Here is an 11,310-nt window from a genome sequence, read left to right on the forward strand (position 1 = left end):
ATCAATACAACTAAAGGTGTCGACCCTCCACATCTATCAATACAACTAAAGGTGTCGACCCTCCACATCTATCAATACAACTAAAGGTGTTGACCCTCCACATCTATCAATACAACTAAAGGTGTTGACCTCCACATCTATCAATACAACTAAAGGTGTTGACCTCCACATCTATCAAGACAACTAAAGGTGTTGACCCTCCACATCTATCAAGACAACTAAAGGTGTTGACCCTCCACATCTATCAATACAACTAAAGGTGTCGACCCCCCACAATTATCAAGACAACTAAAGGTGTTGACCCTCCACATCTATCAAGACAACTAAAGGTGTTGACCCTCCACATCTATCAAGACAACTGAAGGTGTTGACCCTCCACATCTATCAAGACAACTAAAGGTGTTGACCCTCCACATCTATCAAGACAACTACAGGAGTTGACCTCCACATCTATCAAGACAACTAAAGGAGTTGACCCTCCACATCTATCAAGACAACTACAGGAGTTGACCTCCACATCTATCAAGACAACTAAAGGTGTCGACCCTCCACATCTATCAAGACAACTAAAGGTGTTGACCCTCCACATCTATCAAGACAACTAAAGGTGTTGACCCTCCACATCTATCAAGACAACTACAGGAGTTGACCTCCACATCTATCAAGACAACTAAAGGAGTTGACCCTCCACATCTATCAAGACAACTACAGGAGTTGACCTCCACATCTATCAAGACAACTAAAGGAGTTGACCCTCCACATCTATCAAGACAACTAAAGGTGTTAACCCTCTGCATCTCTCAAGACAACTAGAGGAGTTAACCTCCACATCTATCAAGACAACTAAAGGTGTTAACCCTCCACATCTATCAAGACAACTAAAGGTGTTAACCCTCCACATCTAGAGACAACTAAAGGTGTTAACCCTCTGCATCTCTCAAGACAACTAGAGGAGTTAACCTCCACATCTATCAAGACAACTAAAGGTGTTGACCCTCCACATCTATCAAGACAACTAAAGGTGTTGACCCTCCACATCTATCAAGACAACTAAAGGTGTTGACCCTCCACATCTATCAAGACAACTAAAGGTGTCGACCCTCCACATCTATCAATACAACTAAAGGTGTTAACCCTCCACATCTATCAAGACAACTAAAGGTGTCGACCCTCCACATCTATCAAGACAACTAAAGGTGTCGACCCTCCACATCTATCAATACAACTAAAGGTGTTAACCCTCCACATCTATCAAGACAACTAAAGGTGTCGACCCTCCACATCTATCAATACAACTAAAGGTGTTAACCCTCCACATCTATCAAGACAACTAAAGGTGTCGACCCTCCACATCTATCAATACAACTAAAGGTGTTAACCCTCCACATCTATCAAGACAACTAAAGGTGTCGACCCTCCACATCTATCAAGACAACTAAAGGTGTCGACCCTCCACATCTATCAAGACAACTAAAGGTGTCGACCCTCCACATCTATCAAGACAACTACAGGTGTTGACCCTCCACATCTATCAAGACAACTACAGGTGTTGACCCTCCACATCTATCAAGACAACTAAAGGTGTTGACCCTCCACATCTCTCAAGACAACTAAAGGTGTTAACCTCCACATCTATCAAGACAACTAAAGGTGTCGACCCTCCACATCTATCAAGACAACTAATGGTGTCGACCCTCCACATCTATCAAGACAACTAAAGGTGTCGACCCTCCACATCTATCAATACAACTAAAGGTGTTAACCCTCTGCATCTATCAAGACAACTAAAGGTGTCGACCCTCCACATCTATCAATACAACTAAAGGTGTTAACCCTCTGCATCTATCAATACAACTAAAGGTGTCGACCCTCCACATCTATCAAGACAACTAAAGGTGTCGACCCTCCACATCTATCACTGGGCAAGCCACTCTTAAATACACCACATGACCAAAAGTATCTGGACACCTGCTCGTCGAACATTTCATTCCGAAAATCATGGGCGTTAATATGGAGTTGGTCCCCCCTTTGCTGCCATAACAACCTCCACTCTTCTGGGAAGGCTTTCCACTAGATGTTGGATCATTGCTGCAGGGACTTGCTTCCATTCAGCCACAAGAGCATTAGTGAGGTCGGGCACTGATGTTGGGTGATTAGGCCTGGCTGGCCTTTTAGCTTTCCAATTCATTCCAATGATGTACGATGGGGTTGAGGTCAGGGCTCTGTGCAAGCCAGTCAAGTTCTTACACACCGATCTCAACAAGCCATTTCTGTATGGACCTCTATTTGTTGACGGGGGCATTATCATGCTGAAACAGGAAAGTGCCTTCCCCAGAATGTTACCACAAAGGAAGCACAGAATCATCTAGAATGTCATTGTATGCTGTATCGTTAAGATTTCCCTTCACGGGACCTAAGGGGCCCGAACCATGAAAAACAGCCCCAGTCCATTATTCCTCCTCCACCAAACTTTACAGTTGGCACTATGCATTGGGGCAGGTAGCGTTCTCCTGGCATCGGCCAAACCCAGATTTGTCCGTCGGACTGCCAGATGGTGAAGCGTGATTCATCACTCGAGAGAACGCGTTTCCACTGCTCCAGAGTCCAATGGCGGCGAACTGTACACCACTCCAGCCGACGCTTGGCATTGCGCATGGTGATCTCAGGCTTGTGTGCGGCTGCTCGGCCGCGGAAACTCATTTAATGAAGCTCCCAATGAACCGTTATTGTGATGATGTTGCTTCCAGAGGCAGTTTGGAACTCGGTAGTGAGTGTTGCAACTGAGGACAGATTATTTTTAAGCGCTGCGTACTTCAGCACTCGGCGGTCCCGTTCTGTGTACTTGTTTGGCTTGCCACTTCGCAGCTGAGCCGTTGTTGCTCTCTACGTGATGTCACAAAAGCATTTGTTACAGACTTTGGTTTTTTCCGTTTATGTTCTGAGGTTGGACTTTAGCATGTAGGGCGCACCGATTGGTGTCACCTCATTAGTCACTATGTGTTACACCTGTGCTGGTTTCCATCTTGTTATCGGGAAGGTGTTTCACAGGTGCTACACTATATATAGAAAAGTATGAGGGGGTTGGTGACACCTTAATTGGGGAGAATGGCCTCGTGGTAATGGCTGTAAGTGCTGTTATGCGTTTTGTCCTATAATTTTTGTTTTAATCCCAACCCATTGTCCCCCGGTAGGCCGTCATTGTAAATAAGAATTTGTTCTTAACTGACTTGCCTAGTTAAATAAAACAATACAAAAATGGATCTGTGATTGGTTCTCATGCAATAGATAGACAGACAGTAGATCTGTGATTGGTTCCAATGCAATAGATAGACAGACAGTCAATCTGTGATTGGTTCCCATGCAATAGATAGACAGACAGTAGATCTGTGATTGGTTCCCATGCAATAGATAGACAGACAGTAGATCTGTGATTGGTTCCCATGCAATAGATAGACAGACAGTAGATCTGTGATTGGTCAGACGAGCTTGAGGTGCTGCCATGGAGATCGTACTTTGCTCTATGGCTGTCCAGTCCTGTGTTACTGCTGCCGGACCCAAATCCTTAGGGGCGGATAGATGCCCCCTCCTCATTGGCTGAAAGCCAGGACTCTATAGGGGGCCCCTGAGACTCTGGGAATAAACCCACAATGAATCCTCAGACCTCTCTTTCTTTCTCTATTTCTCATTCCCTCTCTCACGGACTCACTCTTTTCTCTCTCTCCCTCTGTTTCTCTCAACATTCTCATTTGAATCAAGAAAACATGTAAATAGACAGAAAATGCTACTTTGAGATGAGGGCTTTTCCCAAAAGATATTCCTTCAATATGATTATAGATGATTTGAGTGGGATTTTCAGAATAGATGTAGATTAAGTAGAGCAGAATATACTATCTGCTTCTATACTCAGTCCATTAGTTCACTCTGTCTGGACCAGAATATACTATCTACTTCTATACTCAGTCCATTAGTTCACTCTGTCTGGACCATAACTCAACAAAGAATTGACAAAAGAAAGCATTAGAATCAGAGAGGAGTTGTGAGATGAAACATATTGCTGGTTTTATTATTTGTTGTCAAGGAGAAAACATGACATGTGTCCCTGCTGGGCGGTGGAGGGGTTCTGATTGTTTCCCTCTAGTACAGGTTCTTCTGCACGTGGCTGGTGATGTACTTGACGGCCAGCATGGTCTCCTCACAGGTGGGCTTGATCTGAGATTCAGGTAACAGGAAGCCATAGCGCCCGGTGTCACGCAGCTCAAACGTGTAGGAGTACTTCACCCCCAGGTCGTAGGCCCAGTCGTCAGAGCCACCGGCAGCAGGGTCTGGGGAGGAGGAGATATCAGGAGGAACATATTATGGGTGATATCCTGGAGGATCGCGCTATAGCAAGGACAGCACACTACACACTACACACTACACACGACACACTACACACTACACAGCTAAATATACATCCAATCACAGACTGACAGGAGAGGAGAGGACATGGGCCTAATCACTCAGTCACTATGGGTTCATATCCTGGATGATCAAATGTAGAGATGTACTGTAGCTACCGCAGCTCTCAATAGCAGGCTATTTAAAGCATAAGGACACAGCCCTGGTGTAGCCATGGTCTTGTACTCACAAATGGTAGCAGCTCCAGGGCCACTGGTGTACTCGGTTCCATACAGACTACGGAGAGCCTTGGAAGCTCCCTCAGCAACAGTCATCTACAGCAGGAGAGAGAGACAGAGAGAGAGAGAGACAGGGAGAGAGAGAGACAGAGAGAGAGAGACAGAGAGAGAGAGAGAGACAGAGAGAGAGAGACAGAGAGAGAGAGAGAGACAGGGTGTGAGGAGAGGAGGGTGAGAGGAGAGGAGGGTGAGGAGAGGAGGATGAGGAGAGGGTGTGAGGAGAGGAGGGTGAGAGGAGGGTGAGAGGAGAAGAGGGTGAGATGAGAGGAGGGTGAGAGGAGAGGAGAGGAGGGTGAGAGGAGGGTGTGAGGAGAGGAGAGGAGGGTGTGAGGAGAGGAGGGTGTGAGGAGTGAAGGGTGAGAGGAGAGGAGGGTGAGAGGAGAGGAGTCTGTCTGGATGGGGTGGTTATAGGAGGGGTATTAGATATCTGTCTGGATGGGGTGGTTATAGAGGGGGTATTAGATATCTGTCTGGATGGGGTGGTTATAGAGGGGGTATTAGATATCTGTCTGGATGGGGTGGTTATATCTGTCTGGATGGGGTGGTTATAGAGGGGGTATTAGATATCTGTCTGGATGGGGTGGTTATATCTGTCTGGATGGGGTGGTTATAGAGGGGGTATTAGATATCTGTCTGGATGGGGTGGTTATAGGAGGGGTATTAGATATCTGTCTGGATGGGGTGGTTATAGGAGGGGGTAGTAGATATCTGTCTGGATGGGGTGGTTATAGGAGGGGTATTAGATATCTGTCTGGATGGGGTGGTTATAGAGGGGGTATTAGATATCTGTCTGGATGGGGTGGTTATAGGAGGGGTAATAGATATCTGTCTGGATGGGGTGGTTATAGGAGGGGTAATAGATATCTGTCTGGATGGGGTGGTTATAGGAGGGGTAGTAGATATCTGTCTGGATGGGGTGGTTATAGGAGGGGGTAGTAGATATCTGTCTGGATGGGGTGGTTATAGGAGGGGTATTAGATATCTGTCTGGATGGGGTGGTTATAGAGGGGGTATTAGATATCTGTCTGGATGGGGTGGTTATAGGAGGGGTATTAGATATCTGTCTGGATGGGGTGGTTATAGAGGGGGTATTAGATATCTGTCTGGATGGGGTGGTTATAGGAGGGGTATTAGATATCTGTCTGGATGGGGTGGTTATAGGAGGGGGTAGTAGATATCTGTCTGGATGGGGTGGTTATAGGAGGGGTATTAGATATCTGTCTGGGTGGGGTGGTTATAGAGGGGGTATTAGATATCTGTCTGGATGGGGTGGTTATAGGAGGGGTATTAGATATCTGTCTGGATGGGGTGGTTATAGGAGGGGTAATAGATATCTGTCTGGATGGGGTGGTTATAGGAGGGGTAATAGATATCTGTCTGGATGGGGTGGTTATAGGAGGGGGTATTAGATATCTGTCTGGATGGGGTGGTTATAGGAGGGGTAGTAGATATCTGTCTGGATGGGGTGGTTATAGGAGGGGGTAGTAGATATCTGTCTGGATGGGGTGGTTATAGGAGGGGTATTAGATATCTGTCTGGATGGGGTGGTTATAGGAGGGGGTAGTAGATATCTGTCTGGATGGGGTGGTTATAGGAGGGGTATTAGATATCTGTCTGGATGGGGTGGTTATAGAGGGGGTATTAGATATCTGTCTGGATGGGGTGGTTATAGGAGGGGTATTAGATATCTGTCTGGATGGGGTGGTTATAGGAGGGGTAATAGATATCTGTCTGGATGGGGTGGTTATAGAGGGGGTAATAGATATCTGTCTGGATGGGGTGGTTATAGGAGGGGGTATTAGATATCTGTCTGGATGGGGTGGTTATAGAGGGGGTATTAGATATCTGTCTGGATGGGGTGGTTATAGAGGGGGTATTAGATATCTGTCTGGATGGGGTGGTTATAGGAGGGGTATTAGATATCTGTCTGGATGGGGTGGTTATAAGAGGGGTATTAGATATCTGTCTGGATGGGGTGGTTATAGGAGGGGTAGTAGATATCTGTCTGGATGGGGTGGTTATAGGAGGGGGTAGTAGATATCTGTCTGGATGGGGTGGTTATAGAGGGGGTAGTAGATATCTGTCTGGATGGGGTGGTTATAGGAGGGGTATTAGATATCTGTCTGGATGGGGTGGTTATAGAGGGGGTATTAGATATCTGTCTGGATGGGGTGGTTATAGGAGGGGTATTAGATATCTGTCTGGATGGGGTGGTTATAGGAGGGGTAATAGATATCTGTCTGGATGGGGTGGTTATAGAGGGGGTATTAGATATCTGTCTGGATGGGGTGGTTATAGAGGGGGTATTAGATATCTGTCTGGATGGGGTGGTTATAGAGGGGGTATTAGATATCTGTCTGGATGGGGTGGTTATAGGAGGGGTAATAGATATCTGTCTGGATGGGGTGGTTATAGGAGGGGTATTAGATATCTGTCTGGATGGGGTGGTTATAGGAGGGGTAATAGATATCTGTCTGGATGGGGTGGTTATAGGAGGGGTAATAGATATCTGTCTGGATGGGGTGGTTATAGGAGGGGTAGTAGATATCTGTCTGGATGGGGTGGTTATAGGAGGGGGTAGTAGATATCTGTCTGGATGGGGTGGTTATAGGAGGGGTATTAGATATCTGTCTGGATGGGGTGGTTATAGAGGGGGTATTAGATATCTGTCTGGATGGGGTGGTTATAGAGGGGGTATTAGATATCTGTCTGGATGGGGTGGTTATAGGAGGGGTAATAGATATCTGTCTGGATGGGGTGGTTATAGAGGGGGTATTAGATATCTGTCTGGATGGGGTGGTTATAGGAGGGGTAATAGATATCTGTCTGGATGGGGTGGTTATAGGAGGGGTATTAGATATCTGTCTGGATGGGGTGGTTATAGGAGGGGTATTAGATATCTGTCTGGATGGGGTGGTTATAGAGGGGTAATAGATATCTGTCTGGATGGGGTGGTTATAGGAGGGGTAGTAGATATCTGTCTGGATGGGGTGGTTATAGGAGGGGTATTAGATATCTGTCTGGATGGGGTGGTTATAGAGGGGTAATAGATATCTGTCTGGATGGGGTGGTTATAGAGGGGGTATTAGATATCTGTCTGGATGGGGTGGTTATAGAGGGGGTATTAGATATCTGTCTGGATGGGGTGGTTATAGAGGGGGTATTAGATATCTGTCTGGATGGGGTGGTTATAGGAGGGGTAATAGATATCTGTCTGGATGGGGTGGTTATAGGAGGGGTATTAGATATCTGTCTGGATGGGGTGGTTATAGAGGGGGTATTAGATATCTGTCTGGATGGGGTGGTTATAGGAGGGGTAATAGATATCTGTCTGGATGGGGTGGTTATAGGAGGGGTATTAGATATCTGTCTGGATGGGGTGGTTATAGGAGGGGTATTAGATATCTGTCTGGATGGGGTGGTTATAGAGGGGTAATAGATATCTGTCTGGATGGGGTGGTTATAGGAGGGGTATTAGATATCTGTCTGGATGGGGTGGTTATAGAGGGGGTAGTAGATATCTGTCTGGATGGGGTGGTTATAGGAGGGGTATTAGATATCTGTCTGGATGGGGTGGTTATAGAGGGGGTAATAGATATCTGTCTGGATGGGGTGGTTATAGGAGGGGTATTAGATATCTGTCTGGATGGGGTGGTTATAGGAGGGGTAATAGATATCTGTCTGGATGGGGTGGTTATAGGAGGGGTATTAGATATCTGTCTGGATGGGGTGGTTATAGGAGGGGTATTAGATATCTGTCTGGATGGGGTGGTTATAGGAGGGGTAGTAGATATCTGTCTGGATGGGGTGGTTATAGGAGGGGTAATAGATATCTGTCTGGATGGGGTGGTTATAGAGGGGGTATTAGATATCTGTCTGGATGGGGTGGTTATAGGAGGGGTAGTAGATATCTGTCTGGATGGGGTGGTTATAGGAGGGGTATTAGATATCTGTCTGGATGGGGTGGTTATAGAGGGGGTATTAGATATCTGTCTGGATGGGGTGGTTATAGGAGGGGTAATAGATATCTGTCTGGATGGGGTGGTTATAGGAGGGGTATTAGATATCTGTCTGGATGGGGTGGTTATAGAGGGGTATTAGATATCTGTCTGAATGGGGTGGTTATAGGAGGGGTAATAGATATCTGTCTGGATGGGGTGGTTATATCTGTCTGGATGGGGTGGTTATAGGAGGGGTATTAGATATCTGTCTGGATGGGGTGGTTATAGGAGGGGTATTAGATATCTGTCTGGATGGGGTGGTTATAGGAGGGGTAATAGATATCTGTCTGGGTGGGGTGGTTATAGAGGGGGTATTAGATATCTGTCTGGATGGGGTGGTTATAGAGGGGGTATTAGATATCTGTCTGGATGGGGTGGTTATAGAGGGGTAATAGATATCTGTCTGGATGGGGTGGTTATAGGAGGGGTAGTAGATATCTGTCTGGATGGGGTGGTTATAGGAGGGGTATTAGATATCTGTCTGGATGGGGTGGTTATAGAGGGGTAATAGATATCTGTCTGGATGGGGTGGTTATAGGAGGGGGTATTAGATATCTGTCTGGATGGGGTGGTTATAGGAGGGGTATTAGATATCTGTCTGGATGGGGTGGTTATAGAGGGGGTATTAGATATCTGTCTGGATGGGGTGGTTATAGAGGGGGTATTAGATATCTGTCTGGATGGGGTGGTTATAGAGGGGGTAATAGATATCTGTCTGCATGGGGTGGTTATAGGAGGGGTATTAGATATCTGTCTGGATGGGGTGGTTATAGAGGGGTAATAGATATCTGTCTGGATGGGGTGGTTATAGGAGGGGTATTAGATATCTGTCTGGATGGGGTGGTTATAGAGGGGGTATTAGATATCTGTCTGGATGGGGTGGTTATAGGAGGGGGTAGTAGATATCTGTCTGGATGGGGTGGTTATAGGAGGGGTAATAGATATCTGTCTGGATGGGGTGGTTATAGGAGGGGTATTAGATATCTGTCTGGATGGGGTGGTTATAGGAGGGGTATTAGATATCTGTCTGGATGGGGTGGTTATAGAGGGGTAATAGATATCTGTCTGGATGGGGTGGTTATAGGAGGGGTATTAGATATCTGTCTGGATGGGGTGGTTATAGGAGGGGTATTAGATATCTGTCTGGATGGGGTGGTTATAGAGGGGGTATTAGATATCTGTCTGGATGGGGTGGTTATAGGAGGGGTAATATATATCTGTCTGGATGGGGTGGTTATAGGAGGGGTAATAGATATCTGTCTGGATGGGGTGGTTATAGGAGGGGTATTAGATATCTGTCTGGATGGGGTGGTTATAGAGGGGGTATTAGATATCTGTCTGGATGGGGTGGTTATAGAGGGGTATTAGATATCTGTCTGGATGGGGTGGTTATAGGAGGGGTATTAGATATCTGTCTGGATGGGGTGGTTATAGAGGGGGTATTAGATATCTGTCTGGATGGGGTGGTTATAGGAGGGGTATTAGATATCTGTCTGGATGGGGTGGTTATAGAGGGGTAATAGATATCTGTCTGGATGGGGTGGTTATAGGAGGGGTATTAGATATCTGTCTGGATGGGGTGGTTATAGAGGGGGTATTAGATATCTGTCTGGATGGGGTGGTTATAGGAGGGGTAATATATATCTGTCTGGATGGGGTGGTTATAGGAGGGGTATTAGATATCTGTCTGGATGGGGTGGTTATAGAGGGGTATTAGATATCTGTCTGGATGGGGTGGTTATAGAGGGGGTATTAGATTTCTGTCTGGATGGGGTGGTTATAGGAGGGGTAATAGATATCTGTCTGGATGGGGTGGTTATAGAGGGGGTATTAGATTTCTGTCTGGATGGGGTGGTTATAGGAGGGGTAATAGATATCTGTCTGGATGGGGTGGTTATAGGAGGGGTATTAGATATCTGTCTGGATGGGGTGGTTATAGAGGGGTATTAGATATCTGTCTGGATGGGGTGGTTATAGAGGGGTATTAGATATCTGTCTGGATGGGGTGGTTATAGAGGGGGTATTAGATTTCTGTCTGGATGGGGTGGTTATAGGAGGGGTAATAGATATCTGTCTGGATGGGGTGGTTATAGGAGGGGTATTAGATATCTGTCTGGATGGGGTGGTTATAGAGGGGTATTAGATATCTGTCTGGATGGGGTGGTTATAGGAGGGGTAATAGATATCTGTCTGGATGGGGTGGTTATAGGAGGGGTATTAGATATCTGTCTGGATGGGGTGGTTATAGGAGGGGTATTAGATATCTGTCTGGATGGGGTGGTTATAGAGGGGTATTAGATATCTGTCTGGATGGGGTGGTTATAGGAGGGGTATTAGATATCTGTCTGGATGGGGTGGTTATAGGAGGGGTAATAGATATCTGTCTGGATGGGGTGGTTATAGGAGGGGTATTAGATATCTGTCTGGATGGGGTGGTTATAGAGGGGGTAGTAGATATCTGTCTGGATGGGGTGGTTATAGGAGGGGTATTAGATATCTGTCTGGATGGGGTGGTTATAGAGGGGTATTAGATATCTGTCTGGATGGGGTGGTTATAGGAGGGGTAATAGATATCTGTCTGGATGGGGTGGTTATAGGAGGGGGTAGTAGATATCTGTCTGGATGGGGTGGTT

General features: G+C 46.2%; 1 protein-coding gene across 1 annotated transcript in view; it reads right to left on the minus strand.

Moving 5' to 3' along the window:
* Window positions 1–4,041: 4,041 nt before the first annotated feature.
* Window positions 4,042–11,310, minus strand: part of cpb1 (carboxypeptidase B1 (tissue)) — an 18,906-nt gene continuing 11,637 nt past the window's right edge. Inside the window, exons 10-11 of the mRNA XM_071327808.1 lie at window positions 4,628–4,712; window positions 4,042–4,322 (exon numbers count right to left, since the gene is read on the minus strand). Of these exons, the coding sequence (XP_071183909.1) occupies window positions 4,135–4,322; window positions 4,628–4,712 (273 nt within the window). The 3' untranslated portion in view covers window positions 4,042–4,134. The remainder of the gene's footprint in view (window positions 4,323–4,627; window positions 4,713–11,310) is intronic.

The sequence above is a fragment of the Salvelinus alpinus genome, chromosome 10, assembly GCF_045679555.1.
Source record: "Salvelinus alpinus chromosome 10, SLU_Salpinus.1, whole genome shotgun sequence".
NCBI lineage: Eukaryota > Metazoa > Chordata > Actinopteri > Salmoniformes > Salmonidae > Salvelinus > Salvelinus alpinus.